Genomic DNA, 20,506 nt, shown 5'->3' with positions numbered 1-20,506 from the left:
GCTTTTTCATGTAATTATCTTATTTCAGATTAATTTTATGTTGAAAGGTAATTTAAAGAATTCTATTGTTGTGTTTATTATTATGTGAATAAAATTACTATTATTAAGTTTGTTCTTTTATTCTACCATATACTGATGGTTACTCTAGATGACGAGGGAATACTATTAAAGTTAGCTAAAATAGTGACACAATTTAACTATTATTACAACACATACTGGGTAATACATTCCAATCATATAAATAAGTTTTTCTTTTAAGATCTTCAGTCTTGCAAAGTTTTTCGCCATGGGACTCTACTAATGTTCTATACATTTGAAACATATCACTTGGTGTTTGCTTGTGTCTTACTAACATGTTTTCATCACAACCCCGTGATTTCCATTCAGTGTCAAATCTGATATCATGAACTCTATTGATTGCATTTAATGAAGCTGTCCAAACACCCATAGAGACATCTTCGGAATTATAATAGCTGTAATTAACAAAATTTTATCAACAGTGAAAATATTTAAAATTAATAATGAAATATCATCTTCAATTAATTCATAGTCAACAAACCAAATTACTTTACATACCTGAGACCCCACAGGGAGACAATATGACTGTTAAGAGGGGCAATTCAAAAATGGACTTGGACTTTTAGCCCTTTCACTTATATCTCACATAGGGCGGCATTCAAATTTTAGAAAGGTTTGAGTGGGGCAACTCTCAAAAAAGGTTGAGAAACATGAACACAATCCATATGATAAGAAAACTCTTAATTAGTAACAGCTTTGTATGACCGTCACAGTACAAAATATAAAAAAGGATGTGTCATATGAAGAATATTTAAACTTTACTTAGTTAAAGATATAAAAAAGAATCAGGCAAAATGGGTTGCAACATTTTTTTTAAATTACATTAAATAGATATATTTCATCACCTTTTAAAATTATGAATAGAGTTACAAGAAGACTATGACTAATTATATGATCTCTGAGTAAATTTACTACTAATCCTTTAGATTTCAATTTAATAAATCAATAATATTAATTATTTCTTAATAACAAACCTTAAGAAATCCATATTTCGAGCTATGTAATTCACAATGCTACTAGAAATGACATAACCGCCACCTAATGCATAGGGTAAATAATTATCACACAAGAACCATGACTTTTCTTGCCACTTGCCCTTCAAGTAAACTTTCGCATGACCATTAAAATAACCCAAATACAGTCCTTTATACAATGGTAAATTTTCCTGAAATAAAAGTATCAATTTTTGTTAGAAGACAGTTATCATTGAGGAAATACAACAAATAAATATCAATTAGATAAAAAAAACATTATTAAGACTCACTTTCACTGAAATAAATTGACTTATTGCAGGTGCATTCATACTTGGAGCATAAGCAGCAAGATCTCTAACTATCAAGTCAATTCTAACAAAAGAATCATCATCACATTTTATTAAATATTCCATCTGTTTTAAATTTTTACTAACCCAATCCAATGCATTTAAAATTTTAAATGACAAGTTTTTATAAGTATCTTCAACATGATGAAGTTGCAAAATATCTTTAGTACGTCTTTGTTCATTTCTTAATTTTTCAGCTTTTGCTCGACTCAACCCTAATGTGCCCACAACAAAATATAATTTCACTATATTTAACCGAGACTGTTTTGATACCCATGTATTATTCCATTTGTATATTAATTCACCATCATCCATGAATATATTATTATGCAAATTTCCCCAAGTTGCCCTAATAGCATCACGCTTAAGTTCATTATTTGGGCTACTGATTATTAATACAATATATTTGGCAGTCGACAAATCTTCATCTTGATTTTTTAACAACTTGTTAGTTGAGGGTGTAGTTGCACATTCAATACGTGTTAAACTAATGGTGAGGCAGCATCCCAAATAAAAAAAGAATACACTGAGAAGAATCATACTCTTATATTTTCGCAAATAAACAGTGAACATGTTATTTAGTAGAACTTTTTTATACTACTATAACTTAAATTTAACCTATTCATAGTATTTTAATATTAAAGTAAAAGTGTTAAATAAATTGAATGAACAGATTAACATCTTTTCTTAAATTTAAAGTGTAAATATACACATTACATAAAATTATTTGCCAACATAAACATAATAATTATAAAATGACAGAAATCGAAATGACAGAACAGCAAAATGATTTTAAAAAATTACCTCCCTGGTAGGTAGGTTTTTGAATCTTTAAAATTTTTACCGAATTATTTTTAAATCAAATTTAATTTATAATTACTAATTTCAATTTAACTTTTATTGAACTGTTTCATCCCATATAGTTCAGTGATATTTTTATAAAACTGATTAAGAATACAGTAAGTATATTTATGAGTAAAAGGAAAAAAATCATAGCGCTGTTCCTATATAACACGGTATATAATAGATGCAGGTAATTTTTATAAGAAACGCTTCAAAAACGTCTGTTTGTATGAATAAAACCTATTTAATTGACAGTCACTTGTGAACTTCAACTCGAACAGCTGTACTCACCGAAATTGACATCCACTTCCCCACTTGTAATCTTGCAAGCAGTTCATTCAGTACAATATACCGGCGGGTGCCGGCTGGTTGGTTCGAAATAGAATTAAGTGTCGGTTTAGCTTCTCCAAGATCTACATTATTGCTTAATAATTGAAAGAATCGTTTTTTTAGTGACTTCTATTAACAGACATTTTTAGAGGTTATACCTTTTGGTAAACGTTTCATTTTAAATTTAAATGTGGGTATTTGTAATCTTACGCCAAGTTAAATATTAGAGTTCTTGTTGTTTTACGGTTGTCGGTCAATAATTACGCTATGCAAAGTTGGAATCTTTAAGTTTTAAAGATTGCTTTAAGAACACATTCTCTGTGGAATTTAAAGTGGTAAGTTCTCATGATTTTAAAGCGAAGATCATTAGTTATTAGTATTGCAAAATTTAACATGAGTCCTAAAATCGAAGTTTATTAATTGATATACATGTTATAAAAACTTTTTGGCACACAGCCATTTATTAGCAGTGTTATAATTTGTACTTTTGGTTACTTTTAGAAATTAAACTTTGTCGTATTTTAATTTAAATTGAAATCTTTCGTTCTGTGTAGGTTTTTAAAAGCTAGGCACTGCATATCGAGCATGTTAATTTTTGTTGCAGATCACAACATGGAAGCTCTTAAGAGAAAAGGCAGACCACCAAACCCAAGGGCTAAAGCGAACCCTTTCTCAGCCTTAACCTTTGCGTAAGTTAATTTTACATGAAGTTTATTTAAATTTGTATCTATAAGATATTTTGGTTGCACAGAAAATAATTTATATCAATATATTTTTTTACAAAAAAAATTGTGAATTTATGTAACAAAGATAATAATTATTTTTTTTTATTTTAAGGTGGACATTGCCAATTTTTTGGGGAGGTCTAAAAAAAGAAATGGCAGAGCAGGACTTATTTGAACCACTAGAAGAACATGCTTCAAGTAAGAAAAACTTTATTTTGAACAGTATGCAGATGTTGAAAAACTATACAAAATATGATACAAACAATTGATGGAATTGTGTTGTCATTTTAAAATTCCGATGAAATCACATGTTTCAAAGTATAGCTATTTACAACTCATAGAATAAGAAAACTTTTTCTGGCAATAGGATATGTTTGACAATTCTGAAATACATTGTATACATACATACATTTCATTACAATTCAATTAAGATTTTCTGAAATATATATTTTTTAATCATTTTTATTAATATTTCAACTATTTACAGGTCCATTGGGAGACAAGTTTGCGCGTCTATGGGAGGAAGAGGTTGCAAGCGCTGGAGCAAAACGTACACCCAGTCTTCTTCGAGTTATTTTAAAAGCTTATGCTGCAAGATGTATGCTTTATGGATTTGTTCTGTTATTTATGGAATGTGGAATTAGGTATGTATAACTTTAAAGTTTTAACTATTCTTAACTCCTGCGTCCCTGTTTATTCCACTTGATCAGGGTCAGGCTTGGTAAAAAAATCAAAAAACGTGAGGTGAACACACCCCATTCTTGTTTTAAATTAAAATATTAAATTTGACTAGCAACAAATCTCTTAACCACGTCCCATACTACATTAAACATATGCACAATTTAATTAATTACTTATTGAAGATGTTGTTAAATTTGTAATATAACCATTTCTTAGGATAACCATGAACTCTTTATATTATTTTAATGGAACTGTTTAAAACATCTAAACCACTTCCACATAAGTAATATTTTCCATTACACTCTTACAAGGCAGTGCAAATTATTGCATAGATTGTTTTGACGATCAACATTTAACAAAATTATAAAATTATTTAATATGATCATTCTATTTATTATTCTTTCTACATTTTTTTTATTATCTATGGTTTTCTACATATTTTTATTTTGCTATTTTTTCATTTAAAATTTTAGCAGTAGCATAAACTTGGAATAACCACAAGCATGGTCATTAATGCAATTGATGGTAAACAATATATAGTGTTTGCAATAATTTTCATGGACGTTAATATATAACTTCCATGAAAATGATATGGCAGTGCTAATTTCAATATTAACAATTTACTTAAATTTATATTGCAATAGTTTTGTTACTAATGATAGTAACAAATAATAAATCACCTTTGTTTGTTAATTGACCGCTATGTAGAAAGCCTTTCACAAATAAATAGTTATTGTTATATCCAAAAAATATCATGTTGGTTAAAGGAAGAAGAAAATGTTATTTGAAATTTCTGAAATTTGTTGAGTCAATAGATTTTTGGAGTCATTGTCTAATGTTATCAAATTGATTATAACTCTATGTAATGACTGCTCAAATCCGTGTAATCTGTATATATGTATATATGTAGTAAGGTAACCGGAAACCTTTGTCAAAAAAATGTCAAATGTAGATGGATGTAACTCCCATGACCTCTGCATCATAGGATGATTAATTAAGTTTTATTTAATGTTACCGACACTTAAATTAAACATTTTCGTTTTATTTTATCAATATGTAGTTGTTAGTAAATTTGTTCTAATAGTAAAATGTGTAAACTATTGTTTTTTTACGTTTTAAACGAATTCCGCATTTTGACGTACTAACTATTACGTTAAAAGCTTGTTCTAATTTAAATTAATATATAATAATTATTTGGCTATAGAAACAAAGTATACCGGAAAAATTATATTGCTTGTTGATTATTTTAAATTGTGGAGTCATGTTCTATAATTCGAATGAAAAACAATTGTTATTTACAATGCTACTCTGTTGCTTCAACAGTCAAACAGGAAAAATGCTGATTGTTGTATGTAGTTTTATGTGACTCAGTTAGTGGAATCCCCGTAAGTGATACAATAGGTACAAAGGCTGCCTACACGAAATCAATGTTTGCTTATACTGGTCCGATTTACGACAAAAATCTCTGCTGATTTAAGGTTAGAATTAAATATCTACTAGCAGTTATAAATGAGTTAGTTGTTTTTGGAATTTTAGTTGTTAGAATGTAACAATAAACTTGTATGAAATGTAATAGCGCAATACGGCCAACGATTTATAGCAGCAAGAACAAGACACGAGCTGATACAATAGACTATTTCAACGCAATCGAATCGATTTACAGCACATAACTGTTTGCAGTCATTTTTTATTTTACTGTAGAATCTAACCATTTTTTTCCTATTTTTTTTTTGAGAATGAGTTTGGTTAACATTCCTTTTTTTAATTAAAAATAAATGAAAAAATAAACTTTTTTAATAGAAACATGTGGATATCTATTTATTTTTCATGTTCACGTTAGCAGTTCTGAGATTAAGCCCGATCAAAAATTTAAACCAAATATTTTTAATGATATTTTAGACAATGTATAATAATAGCGTAGAACAATGTAATCATTACTTTTGCGAAAGTAAACAAACATGTTTCAAAGAATAAAAAGTAGAGGTTTGTTTTTAACAGTATAGAAGCTATCAGCAGTCTGCATGAGCCAAAATTAAACTTCAATCGAAAATATTACAAAATCTTATTGACTCTATTAAACTTTATATGTGTTTATGTAGTATAATGTGATTATAGCATTAAGATAAAATAAACCGTTATAGTAACAGCTAAATCCCTAATGAACCATTAATGCATTGACTGCCCCTGAGTACGCTATCGAATCTGAAACCACTTTATATAGATTGTATCAAGTTGTTTTATAGATTACATTGTAATGAATGATATTTGCTGCCCTTTGAAAATGTCTAAGAAGTATTAATTGATAACGTAAGTTTTAAATTGTTGATTGGAAAGATATAACACAACTTCAAAACTGGTAGCCCACCGGTAGAGAACTGAGACTTGCGATCGTAGGTCGCCGGTTCGATTGGGCTGCAATCGTGTATAATTCACACTGCATTAATTATATAGGATTGCTACTGGTCACAAAAAAGTTTCCAAAGGACTGGAAGCGGCATCCTCTGCGTACTATAGTACAACATTGCGATCGCTAACCAGCCTGCTAAACGTGGTGATTATAGTATATCTCACTATAGATATATTTGGGGGTGGCTAATTCCTTTTAGTGGGCGTCTATGGGCTGAAACTAACAAAACGTAACGGTGACTGTAAACACCTGCCTTTTTCAAAAACGATTATGTACTTTCGGACAGTCGATATAAGCAATAAGTCGATAAGACTAACCTATCGAGCCGAAGCTTGACCCTCTGCGGCACATTCTATTTGAAATACTAAACTCGTTTCGCGTGACTGCCCAATTCGAGGTCCTCTCTCGGGAGTCCTTTCGCCCAGGCACTTCATGGAGCGTCCGCTAAAAAAACTTTCGCGGTTGTCGAATCCGGTCATATAAATGATATAACGGCTTGGTTCGGAGATCATATGGGAGTTTGAGCTTATCAATTTAGAAGGGTTTTAAGGGAAGGCGCATTCAGCGCTCAGCTACATCAAACTTGGTGAAGCTGTTTGGCTTTAACAACTTTACCGGCACACAACATTAGTCTAAGCCAATAGAAATACTTGGATATATATGATTTAACAATGTATACATTATCGTAGAATTTACTGTATCTATTAAATACATAGTATTTTAAGAAAAACATGAAAACTTGGCGGAGTGTACAATACATAATCCCAAGATATTTAAATAATATACAATTGTGTTAAAATCATCCATGAAATATATAAGATTTTATGTATACACAATTATTACTAGCCATATCCTACGTAGAGAGCTTCCGGATGGACTTTTTGGAAATCTATGACAGAGGTATATCGTACGGCTGTGATGACGTTGATTTATATGTACATATGGGATTTCCGCCTATATACTGACTCATAGTGATATCATTTCGTTCATAGTTCGTAAAGCGAGCGAGGGACAGCTAGTCCAGTAATAAAGTTTGTTTTATGGCCTGAGCCAGGCTCCAGAGGGAGCTTTTCGACCAAAACGCGGCATGATTCCTTCTGCACCTACTGCTTCTGGAATAGGTTTTTGCCCGAAAGGCAACAGTGACCTGCCAAAAGAAATCGATCTGTTATTGTAATTGTAAAATTTATTCCAAGTTACTCATAGAGTATGAATAACATAGTATAATAAAAATATTATTAATCTGTATCATTTAATAACCACATTACGTTATACTTAGTTACGTATTGTTTATACAAATTACTGTCTGAATGTGTCTCCGGTCACAGGATGAATGAACTTAAGCCATGTTTTGATTTTATGTAATTATCATATTTTGTTTAAAGTTATTTGACAATTAAAATGTAATAGTGTTTTTGACCACGTCTATTCGATAGATTTGTGATCCTTGATCTCTCTCATTACTTTTTAATTGATACATATTGTTTGTTGGGTTTTCTTTTTGACGTGATTATAAGGGAAAAATGTTTACTATTTCATAATAATAACTAACAGTGTCCCGCCCGCTGCGTATTACCTGTACTACCTTATGGGTGTAATTTTAATTATTCTTGTTTATTTACAACAAGACAAAGATATCTTCCGGCCAAATTTTATAGTTATAAAAAAAGGTGTATAAAACGAACTTTTTTTAATAAACGCCCTTCCCAGCACCCCGTGGAACGTATTACTAGAAACCCGTTCTTAGCTGATCGCTACTCGGCGAAAGAAATATTCCTTTCAAAATTCAAGTCTCTAATCCTAATGGTTCTAGAGATATCGTGATGAGTCAGTAAGTCAGTAGTCACTTCATTACGGCCAAAAGACAGACATATGAACTAAGACTAATGTTAGTAACAATAAAACATTTAAGTTTTTTTGCACTTACGTGCCTTATTTGGTTAAACAGCGGTGCCCGCATGTCGCCAGTGTATCTGACTTTATGTAATCGTATCCAGCGACCTAGCTTTATATGTTGTTTGACGTCTGTAAAAATCTAATGGTTAACGGTACACTAAATAATATGCGACGACCTGAATTTAAATCGCGTTGTGATACATTTTAAATAATACAGTAACTTATACTAATTATAGGTATGTTAGTGCTATTTCGATATTTTTATGTAATGCCGATATCTTTCGATAAAGGGAAATGAACTTGGAATTATTTACATTCCTTTATTTAAAATTTTCGTTATAACATATTATTTAGATATCGAGTAAAATTTTTAACACGCCTTTGCGGCTAAACTTTTAACCTGCTTGGACTGGGTGACTAATAAAATTAATTGGCTTAAAATTAAGTGACGTATTGACAGAAAACAGTCATCTGTGGCTTTCCTAGTACAGTACAGCTGCTTAATCATAATTACTTATTTTAAGACATCAATAGATGTGTAAGTTGGGCATTGTCATACTATACATGGTGATTTATTATAGGTATAAAAGCTTTAAAGTTGTGAATGTATAGTTCATTTGTTGCCAATTAAATTTAGATGTGTAGGGTGTACCTATCCAAATTTAATAGTTACATAAATAATTAATAACGTAATGATAACATAAGTAAAAGCGTTTTCGAAATTCGGGCTACTGAATATTAATATTAATCATTCCTTAATATCTGACCCGGCAAATTTAACACTGCCAGAAATGATTGCTTGTGGAGTTTCAGAACGATAACTTTATACGGAGTGTTTGTTTATAGGTGTAAAAGCTTTCACACTTAAAACCAATCGCCGATGTATTCCGCCTTTATAATAAAGGACGATTTTCAAATTATGTCATTTTATGACATCAATACAAAAAAATATGGATTACATATCCTGACAAGGCTTAAATACATACATGATGTAATCGTGGACATGTTTTTTTAACGCTTACTTGTCCACGGCTTTCAACTCTCCTGTTGGAAAGCGACCGTGTGGCCGAAGATGAAACTTAAGACTCAGTATATATCTATTCACACTGACCCCGAAGAGACTTGGTTTATATTTCTGTAATTCACAACATACAACAATTTCGACTACGTTTGCAAAACGATGTAAAATTCCGCAACGCATTCACCAAAAGGAATTCTGTAAAAATTGAGTTCTAACCTGAGATGTAAAACTTACTTATTATCACCTATAAGTCTGGCAGCACGCCATTCTACCGATACAAGAGCTTCGACCTGGTATTTAGTAAAGCTGTCCTAATGGCGGCAGCAGTATTTCACCGGACTTGTTTTTAATACAGAGTAAGCAACTGTCCCAGTGTAAAATATCGCCTGAATTTATTCAAGACACCTAGCTTTTTACCAGTCAATTTAGCCCCAGACTCAGTCTGCCAAAGGTACAGGAACATTTAAAAATAATGGAGATAGAGTAAACTGACAATTTTAATTTTACAGTGAAAAGACAGGCTTACTTTTTCCCGTTTAATTTATCGAGGTTCTTGCCCTCCGGGCGGGACAGACTTAATTCATTAGCTGGACCATGTCCGAGAGGACACTTAGAGATAAATGTCTGTATTTCTGCGTTAGCAACTCGTCTGCATACCCAAAAATTAGAGAGAACTAACCTCTGAGGTACCCTCCAACATTAGAAGTCAATCGATCAGACGGTCAGCCATTAATGATCACTCTTTGATTTTTGATTGATTTTTCCATCAGGCAGTCAGCAGGCACAAAACTCAGGTAGGAAGACCATAAAAAGAAAAGAGGATACTGAGGTTGTATAATACCAAAAACATTATGTCCTTAGTTATAGTACTATCGTAACCTGTATACCGTGCCTTAGGTATAGCCGTGGTGAGACGGGGAGTGTTGGCCGCTTTTTTCCCCGGCCCCCTTAGCATTATATTGTTGTAATATAAAAACAGACATTCAATTTTTCTCTGAACTATCCTATAATGGTACATTCGAAGTATTCCTAATAACAATTAAACAGTACTATAACAGTACGCGATAAGCAATGTTTAGGTTGTACAGCTAAAATTAGTAATAATTGTGTGTTGTTACACGAGTTTAATAGCCGATGTCCTCTGACTAACATTTCCTCTTTTTTAGTCTAATGCAAATAAGGTCAGATATACTCGGCCCGTGTTACATTTATGTTTCAATTTTGACATTAATATATGAATCGTGTAGAAGTAAACGCAACAATGGTTTTTAAAGAATAAATAAAGATAAGTTACAATTATACCGATAGTTTTTTGAATAAATAATATTACAATCAATTATGTACACGATTTCGCTTGCGTTTAATATGAGCATTTTTTTTTTCGTGAAATAAATATTTTTACTAACCTAACCTAACCTAATTATGATGGTTTGTTGAAACCTTTGAAAATATATAATACTTATCTCTTAAAAGAAAAAGAAACTGCACCTTTTTTCGTTTTCAGGTAAATCCTAAATCGTATTATTAAATATCGTATTATAAAAATTATGGATTATGAAAAAAAGCAAAATATCTGTTGTAATAATTTTGAAAATTGAGTACGAAATTAGAGGGAATTACATATTATTTGGCGATTTTTGCTTATTGTTATTTTCGTTGTAAGAATTTATGAAACATTCTAATGTTAGGGACGAAAATGTAAATGCGTTTGCATTTTTAACATTTTTTTACGTAAATTCCTCGATATGTTATTAAAAGATATTGCAATGACAGTGAATAACTTTTTTCAACCTTGTCACATGTTTAGCATAATTAGATTTATCGTATCCTGCCGAAATGTCAAGTTATCTTTCAAACAAAATTTTGTGTTTGTTTTACATTATTCTTCTGTAATGACATTTAATTTAATGTTAATTAAATATCCTAATTACTGAATAAAACATTTATAATTAAAAATAGAAATAGAAAATGTTCTTCACATTGTTGTTGGTGATAAATCGAGATATATTTTTAGAATTGATTTGTGTCAAGTTCGTTTTGTTCTGTTTTTATTTTAAACTAGCTGCCCAGACGGATTTCGTAAAAGTTAATAGCCAGTCGCAGTCCAGCAGGAAACAAATATAAATATAACATTTTTAGTGAGGGTATTATTTATTGATTTAAAATCTTAATAATTAATAGTAATTAATAACAAATTCAATTTTCGCAAACTGTCTGACGTAATTCATAATCTGATTTTAAATCTATCGTGTTATATTTTTACCTGATTATTTCTTAACACGCCTCTTGTGGTTTAGATTTTTGGTTACTCTGTTTTTATGAAACTTTTCTCATAAAAAAGAGTGTTTTTTAGTGTATCCGTCGTAAAATTTTACACTTTTCTCTATCTTAAGAATTTTTCTCATGCATTATTGAAAATATGGAAATAAAATATTCAAATTGTTCGATTCGTTTTCGTGTTTCGCGTTACTAATACATACAAATTTATTTATGTGACGTTTTATGGTGATCACTTTAGTCGGAAATATGGATAAAAACTTTAAAGCTTTTACATATATACCTAGTCGCCCTGTATTTGGATAAAAATGTATATAATTATTTTGGAATTTCTGATTTTCTCTCAGGAAATAAGGTATCTAATATAATAGTAATAAGTTTGGAATTATTACATTTTGCGAATAATAACATAGAGAGTATTTAACACAATTATTTAGTTTTATTATTTTTGGGGCTAATGTTATAATCTTTCATACTTCTACACAATGATAACTTGTGACCTTCGAGGTGGTTAGGCATGAAATGCTGAACAATTTATTTATTTTAGTGAATTGCGTAATTGTAATATAACAGCTAAAATTTTAACTTTAAATAAAAAGTTCTAATTAAAGAAATCATGGCAATAATTTTTCAATGCCATAAAAAACTGCCCATTAACATGTTCAGCCAGCGCTATTACAGCAATCGTTCAGGGTTTTCAAAATTCAAGGCTCTCTCGGTTCCCCTTGAATTGGATTGGTAACTGCATGTTGCTTGACACCAATACTATGGTTCGCTCGTCCAAGTCCAAATTTTACTTTTCTAAGTACCCTCCTTCTCATTATCACATCACTTTACATTCTACACCCTGTAAATTATGGATAACCGTTTAAAAATAGATTTTTAGTTATAACTGATTTAAAATAAATTAATAAATCGGATTTAAAAATCAAATAAATAATTCCTCTATTGTTCAGATAAGTCAGTCAGAAGGTTTCTTAAACATTGTGATATCTGTAATCGGCATTCAAGTATCTTAACGGTGATCTTCTTTTACTTAAACCTTCCTGTTGTCATACTATGTAACCCAATTTCAGAGTGAACATATGTATTTTGATCTCTTCACTATAGAATGATCGAATATAACGAACCGACCTGATGATCACAGGGAAGATCACGAACATAATTACTTAAAAGTTTATGTTAATAATGTTAATGAGCTCGGCTGTCTGCGTTTCGGGGTGATTGAATGGCAATAAGGTAAACATTGTCCTTACGTCACAAAAAAAGCAACGAAACAATTAAAAATTAAGATGTTTACAGCAGCACCGTAAAAAATATTTTATGGTCCAGTAAATGTTATGTAAATAAAATTTCATTACCATATTATTCTTTGCGGCGGGTGTGTAACTGGTAAACGTACTTACGTAATTGGCTTAAAAAAGCTGAACCGATAATAACTTAGAGACTATCGAGTAAGAACTTTAACAAACTTAGCAGCCACTTAAGTTTTTTTAAGGATCGGAAATAAAAAGGACTGTATTTCTTTTATGTGTAAGAAAGCTTATTTGTGTATTATCCATTACGCACTGTTGAAAAAGTACCTTTTTGATGAAATTACACAATGTGTCATGTAAAAAAATTAAATTAATCACTACTATCTAAATTATTGTAAAAATTTAATATACATAATATTATTCACTATAAAAATTATGACTTCATTGCTTTGAATGTTTAACTAGTACAAACAATGACGCTTTAAATGTTCTTATAAATGTAAAAAAAAATATTTGCATGTGAAATGAAAAAATGGCATTATGAATTTCGTTATCCTTGTAGAGTTTAATTTTTAATAATGTGTATTGTATGTGTATATGTATTAATGATAAATACACATTTTAAATTGCGTATATATTATGAATATAATATTATTCCTTTAGTTGTAGCTATATTTTAAAAGTTTGGACCTGTCAAAAAATATTCAGTGGTGAATTAGTGACGTACAGGGCAGTCCCTGGAATGGCTGATAAGTGGAAATTTTAGCTATATTGTTGATTATCTGTCCTTGGCAAAAGCCGATACTATTAGATATTATTAATTAAAATCGTCTGTCTTGTTTGTGTTGAAGTGAAAATGTTTTTCATTCAACCATTATTTTAGGTATATTAAGTGATATAATTATCGTCGGTTTGTCTTAACATAAAAATTATCGTTACAGAAATAAATGTGCGAAATTTATATTAATTGCTAACGATTATAGTGTACATTAAAACTGTTATATATAACGTTATATTATATTTATATAATATTACTTTCATGTTATTTTTTGCGTACACAATGAATATTTAAGAAAGCGTTACAACAGTCTTAGGGTAAACATATTAAGAAATTATTTAAAATATTCGTACACGAAGAAAAGAACGTTAAGAATGAAAGGATTATGAGTTATAATACTAAAGATGGACAGAGACTATGGCTTCTTCATGGAACTATTTAATCCCATAAATTTGCGAGTTATTTTAATTCGAAATTTCTTCGGTGTGGGAATAATAAATACCTACTTTTTATATTGTTGACATCAGTTTATAACGGTTGCTTACGCCAATGCTCGCCCTCGATTACCACCAAATTTTTTAGATGTTTTAAAATGAATTTACTACAGTTTTTTTTAAAGTACATGACCTATACCATATCACCCAATAATCACCACCATATCATACCACCGCAAGGCTTAGGTTTCCCCCAGAGATATCAATGGGGGGATATACCATATTCGTCACGCTTGCCAGACGAGTTTGCGATCGCAGTGTGGTGTTATGGTACGCAAAAGGCGCTGCTGTCCATACCATAGAAACTTGTTAGAAAGCATTGACAATCCTATATAATTAATGTCATAAAAGTGTCAATTATATAAGATTGTATTCCAGGAATCAAAACCCGCGACCTACGATCGCTTTTTGTTATGTAAAACGGTAATGATAATGTTCATTTTTTTAAATGTCTTATTAAATTTTCCACCTTTTGATATTTTAAAATTTAAATTTTACTCTCTCTTAAAATATCAGTTTAATTTTTGAGAAATAAATGTATGTAATGAAACGAAAAATATCGGGTAAGATAAAGAATTAAATTAACACATTCTTGCAAAACTAAGTATACGTAAAAGAAAATATGTTTTTGAGTGTTAAATCATTGTTTATAACTAAAAGAGTATTTCCATAAATATTATCACTCTTAAATGCGTTTTACTTATTTCTTGTATTGGACTTCGACAGGTCAATAACTTTGACAATACGAATATTGTCGGGGCAATTAGTCTTTTAATTATTTTGTTTTCAGCCTTGCATATATACCAATTCTGGGTTACAAGTATTTTGTGTATGTCGGTATAAATATTTTTGTATGTAAGTTGATTAGACATAGGTGTGTGTAATAACTTTTAAGTGCATAATGTAAAGCTAATTTGTCAGCAAAAAACTTTAAAGCTGTTGCGCCTATTTCCAATCAACCTTTATAAAGTGATCACTGCGATATATATTGCATTAATTTATTTTTTGTTTTGGAATACGGCAGGCTATTAATTTTTGTAAAATATGGAGTAATCTGAATTTTAAACATTAAAAATTAATTCCTGTATTATCAATAAGTTTTTTAATATTTCTAAAACTACTGATTTTGCTTAGGGTGTACAGTACATATGTACACATTCTCCCCTTCATTTTGCATCCTGTATGTGTATATATTATTTACTTAACTTATTCTTGTACATAGTTTTTCCTTACCTAAAACAAACATCTTAGGATACATCAACCCCGGATGTTGGGTTTGTTCGTCGCTTACTTTGGTCAAATCGAACGGCAGCTGATGCGAAGGCGCGTCATGATATTGCGTGATCAAGCGCAATCTCTGCGCATGCGTTTTACTAACGGAACTGATAAGAAGTGAGCAATGCTTTGCTTTTGGAGTAGATTTTTTTTTTGTAATAACTTGATTTGTAGCATTTCGTTGTATACATTCCATTGTAGTTGTAGATTTCATTTTACTTTATGAAGGATCGAACTGAGCTTTCTTTTTCTTTACGTGTTACAAAATTAATTGCTTTTTTTACTCGATAGTATAATCAGGCGTTTGCTGTAATTTTAATTTTAAAATAATAATTTTGAATTTATCTACGAAAAAAACTCCATACGAAAGAATGTTTATTTCATTGTTTCAAAGGTAATAAATGTTTCAAAGATATCCCATATATATTAATCGTTGGAGATACCTCTAATTATATCTAACCTCTTTAGAATGCTAGTATATGTATTTATATTAATGACCACCCTTAACTTATACAGCTGCAAATGGATAATCATTAAAAACCGTTGTAATTGATAAAGTCGCGGGAGTGACAATAATTCACCGTATTTTTATAAAAAAATAGTCATATTTTCCCCCTAAAAAATTACTAATGTTCCAATCCCCGACTTGATAAAACATGTTCCGTTTTTGATTACGTCATCAAGTCACGGTGTTGTGGTTTTTTTAGGGCGTTTTAGTAACGTTTGATAACAGCTGGGTAAAACCGTTACTATATTTAAAAAAATTTATAATCTTAATAGGTATTTTATAGATAGATGGTTGCTTAGTTCTAGAACAAGTAGAGTGAGGACGTAATACGATTTAAACTAAACGTAAATATTTGTAACGTATATGTAATGGTCATTTAAAATGCCTCACAAAGCCGAGTTGTTAACAGAAGTTGATTTAAAAAAATTAATACAATTATTAAACACAAGCATATGTACACTAAATAGAAAGTATGTTCGTAGTCTTAAATTTGAATTAGTTGTTAATCGTCGTAGTAGTTTGCAATGAAACTATATGTACAATTAACATTTGATGAGTAGGGTTGCCAGAAAAGGTATGTGTTTAAATTAATAAAACGCGTACACAAATATTCGGATTTTTTAATCTTATGACGATATTAATATACCCAGACTTTCGTAATATAAGATCATCCGCAATTTCGAGCTTGACACCTTGAAACAATAGATGGTACATCACTTGCCCATCAAATATACAAAGGTAAACTATTACCGCGGTTTGCAAAATGAGCATTAATCACCGATGTATCTGATATTTTCGTGTTCGTGGTAAATTGTGGTGAATATTTTGTACAGTACAAGTTAGAACAACTTGTACTGTCGAACCAATAACTAGCGCTAGTAGATATAATAATAACAACTATGAGTAAATAATAAAGAAGTAAGAGAAAAGAAAGAAATAAAGAGAAGGAATATCTTACACATCTGTTAATGCAGATTTTAAATATAACGCCAATAGGAACTTTTCCCTTATCTACGACGTCATTTATAACCTAAACGGTCTCTGCCAAAAATGTTTTTTGTAATACATGGATTGTGCACAAAAAAGCATCGGACGTTTGTTACGAATCAAAAAACTGACTTTTATACTATTCAACAAACAAGAACAATAAATAGTGTGAGTTTAGCTGTTAGCTTCCAACCCTATACGACATGAAGGACATGTCCACGATTGCTGATAATAAGTCCAATTTAGTGTTTCAGTACACGCAATGTTTGCGCTGACTAATTGTAATCAATGTGTATTCTCTTTAATCGTTTGTTTTGTTTATTTACTCCTCCAATAAGTGTTATCAAACGTCAGCAGTTATTCACCTAACTAGTTACATTAATAAGTGTATTAACCTCTGTTTTACTTTCCAGGATAGCTCAACCAGTGTTTCTGGGAAAACTTATAGAATACTATGGTCCGGAGAAAGGAACTATGAAGCCGAAAGATGCGTATTTATACGCTGGAGCTGTGATTCTCTGTTCGGCCCTCAATGTATTTGTGGTGCATCCATATATGATGGCAATTTTACACATGGGCATGAAATTTAGAGTAGCTTGCTGTTCCCTCATCTATCGGAAGGTAAGTTTTTGATTTAACTTGTACATTAATAGTGTTCACATGTGTAGGTCATTCGAAGACTATTCGTAGTTGGAACGACTAGTTATCAATGTTTATTATCGCTAAATAGGTTTTACATTGTTACATGACTTTTACCTACATTTTATATTATTTTTAAATAAACTGCATGATACTTCCGATGTATTAAACTAGAGTTAATTGCGCACACATGTGCGTGCGAAGGAATCATTACGGAGCCTAGGGACGTATAAAGATCAATAATACATTAGCTGCAATCGATCAATTCAATCAGTTCAGCCGTTTCCGTCACCCTTGAAGCGACATAAGAGCTTACCTCTACCTCTGAATGCACTGAAATAAAGGCCCGATCCATGTATTCCGAGGAAGCTCAGTTATAGCTTAGTTTGACTGGAAAAAGCCTTTGGCTATGTGTCTTAATAATCAATAAAGCTAATATCAACTGTCTAATATCAATAACAAAAGTAATAAATCTCGAAAGTGGGACGGAATATTACAAAGATAATATTAATCCGCCTAAACCACTGCTTCCGAAATTTTCGACTCTTAGGCTTTTTACTGGTGAGATAAGCCTATTTTAAACGCGTCAGTATGTTTAACACGAAAAACTTTTCGCAATTTTTTTTTTGTTCAACGTGGAGTGGCAAAATATGTTTGCAATTGTCCTCTAGTGCCATTTATGTCAATGCCAGTTTTTGGATGCGGGCAATTAGCAGATACCAAAACACTAAGTGGTCCAGAAATGTAATTGTATTAGATAAAGTACATGTAAATAAGTATTTTGCTTTATTTAATCAGTAATTTATCAATTGTGTGTGAACTGACTGTTACGGTTTGTTACCGGAGCACCCGCAACACAGATCAAATAAATTACAATTACGTCTGACGCATAAAATTATACATAATTGTGGAAAGGGAAAAACAATTCTATTATAATATTTTATTTTATTTTGCAATATTTACGGTACTTCAAAATTTATTAGCGTGCAATAGAATAAATAAATTATAAAAAGTATTCCAGAGTATGAAATTATTAATTTAATATCTTAATAATAAACAACACTTACTTAACTTTAACAGCAATAATAAAAGTTTTCTTTTTCTGTTCACGAGATATATTGTTTAATTTTGATTGACGTTGTGTTTGATTGTGTTTTAATATTTTTAGCGCCATTTTTAATTTTCTTTCCTCACACGAGACCATGCGTATCTTAACGAAGTGATAAGTAATAATAAGCAGATTTTTTTGCCCTTACATTTCCTCATTGAAATATAATATATGAGAATATTATTGTTTAAAAGTAAAATTATTTTTTTTTGTTTGCGAATATATGGTGTTACAAATTACCGTTATCCACGCGTAAAAAGTTTGTTGTAATGTGTTGTAACGTGATATTAGAGTCATAGGATTAAACGATGTTATCCATTTTGAGTCAGCGGTACGACGAAACGTTACTATGGGATTTCTGCCTGACGTCAAGGTTAAAAATCTAACAGCGACCTTGTCTTAACAATTGACTCGTCGCTTTTGTAGGCTTTAATATGATACAGTATTAACATCTTTTATGTAATTATTCTACAGTCCTCGAGGAAACAATTGTGGTTATTTATTTTTTAACTACTTTTGTTTATTTCTATATGTTATACGTATTTTTGTCATTCTCGCTCGCTTTGTTTATGTAAATTGTAAAAAATTCAAATCTTCAATCTGGCTTTATGAGTTGATATATGTATATCATTTGTTTATACCTTATAAGTTTTCGAGGGTGTTAATGTAAGTAAATATTGGAAAAGTAAATTTCCTGATAACACATCAATAGATGTTGATTATTAAATAAATCTCACATAATCGTGAATATAACGTGGTCCGACCAGGTCCTAAACGTTTGTTATTGTAAATGCCGAAACAAAACACCGCCGAAGACCTGCATATACAAAAAGGGTCACGACTCGCAGTAACAGGGAGAATAATAGTAGTATAATAAATATCTTAGAATTGCGTATAATGTGCGAAAAATAGTATTTTACGATGTCATAAATATATGGTATGCTTGTTTCATTGCAATATTCAGATTATTCTATTTCCTGTGAAACTGATAATATTCATTTAAATGTAATTAGCTCTCAATTCACCGCACGTGGGTTGTTATCTCTTATCTGCAACAAATGATGAACGGGTCCCATCGCCTTGATCAGATGGCATCATGTTCTCTGTGTCACGTATAATTTGTTGGGCAACGTGCTCGTTATGTAACCATTCAATGTGCGTGACATTGCATATTCATATAAGATTTATATGTTCGTGCGTATGAATACCGCGTGTAAAACACATTTTTCTTCTCCTTTTATTTACGTTCATAGAGAAGGCACTACGTGCTTAAGTAATTAGTAAATTCTATTTAATGTCAAAGAACGATAAAATCGAAAAAAGGGAGATATTTTCATTATTATGTTCGTTAGTATTTCCAGCTTCACCGAGTGTAAAATGTCAGTGCCTAGACCTTATTATAGTTACGAAGCCCGGAGGCTCCCTTAGTAACGTCTTCACCTATTCGAAAGTCTCCTAACTATTTCGCGTAGACTGGATGTTCTTACGCGAATAACGAATTATAATAATGTTAAGTAATCAATCCACAAAATCCGACCAGGAATAAGGAGATCCGTAAACAAAAGTAACAGATATAGCTCAACAACAGATTGGTAAATTGAAGTGCCACATAGCGCACAAAATAGATGCCATCAGGGTTAAGGGACCCCGATGCCTATCTATTACTACTTCCGAAAACGCTGGATGGAGGCAGCTTCCGTCCGGTCTTAATAGAAATCTTTGAAGCAGGCCCATGTCTTGTGTGGACGGTCCTACGGATTAAATGATGATGCATCAGCAACCGTAGGCAATTATTGAATGCGATATTATGCATTTATCTCGTTTTTGTATTAATATTACCAACTAACTTCGTATAAGGAGTGTAATAAAAATTATTTTATAA

At 31.0% G+C, this 20,506-nt stretch overlaps 2 protein-coding genes across 2 annotated transcripts in view; one reads left to right on the top strand and one right to left on the bottom strand.

Annotated features, from left to right (window-relative positions):
• Positions 1-4: 4 nt before the first annotated feature.
• Positions 5-2,117, bottom strand: beta3GalTII (beta-1,3-galactosyltransferase 6). Its single transcript, XM_068772208.1, has 3 exons — positions 1,343-2,117; positions 1,053-1,243; positions 5-473 (listed from the first exon to the last, which is right to left on the bottom strand). Exons 1-3 carry the CDS (start codon positions 1,970-1,972, stop codon positions 194-196), a joined length of 1,101 nt encoding a protein of 366 aa, XP_068628309.1. The 5' UTR covers positions 1,973-2,117; the 3' UTR covers positions 5-193.
• Positions 2,118-2,546: 429 nt separating this feature from the next.
• LOC137929311 (probable multidrug resistance-associated protein lethal(2)03659) overlaps positions 2,547-20,506 on the top strand; it is a 43,803-nt gene continuing 25,843 nt past the window's right edge. Inside the window, exons 1-5 of the mRNA XM_068772189.1 lie at positions 2,547-2,907; positions 3,177-3,261; positions 3,410-3,495; positions 3,785-3,941; positions 17,291-17,498. Of these exons, the coding sequence (XP_068628290.1) occupies positions 3,185-3,261; positions 3,410-3,495; positions 3,785-3,941; positions 17,291-17,498 (528 nt within the window). The 5' untranslated portion in view covers positions 2,547-2,907; positions 3,177-3,184. The remainder of the gene's footprint in view (positions 2,908-3,176; positions 3,262-3,409; positions 3,496-3,784; positions 3,942-17,290; positions 17,499-20,506) is intronic.

The sequence above is a fragment of the Battus philenor genome, unplaced genomic scaffold (genome assembly GCF_028537555.1).
Source record: "Battus philenor isolate CCGP_79_NKW_IND1 unplaced genomic scaffold, ilBatPhil1.0.hap1 SCAF_5, whole genome shotgun sequence".
Taxonomy (NCBI): domain Eukaryota; kingdom Metazoa; phylum Arthropoda; class Insecta; order Lepidoptera; family Papilionidae; genus Battus; species Battus philenor.
The sequence above is the reverse complement of the archived record's forward strand: the minus strand, read 5'-3'. Positions and strand labels throughout refer to the sequence as shown.

Bases quoted from the DNA above. Each gene is read 5' to 3' on its own strand.
- beta3GalTII (XM_068772208.1), bottom strand. From the start codon at position 1,972: ATGTTCACTGTTTATTTGCGAAAATATAAGAGTATGATTCTTCTCAGT. The intron at 1,244-1,342 runs GTGAGTCTTAAT...CTTTTATTTCAG, and splicing joins GTCAATTTATTTCAGTGAAA to GAAAATTTACCATTGTATAA. The intron at 474-1,052 runs GTTTGTTATTAA...TGTTAATTACAG, and splicing joins CGAAATATGGATTTCTTAAG to CTATTATAATTCCGAAGATG.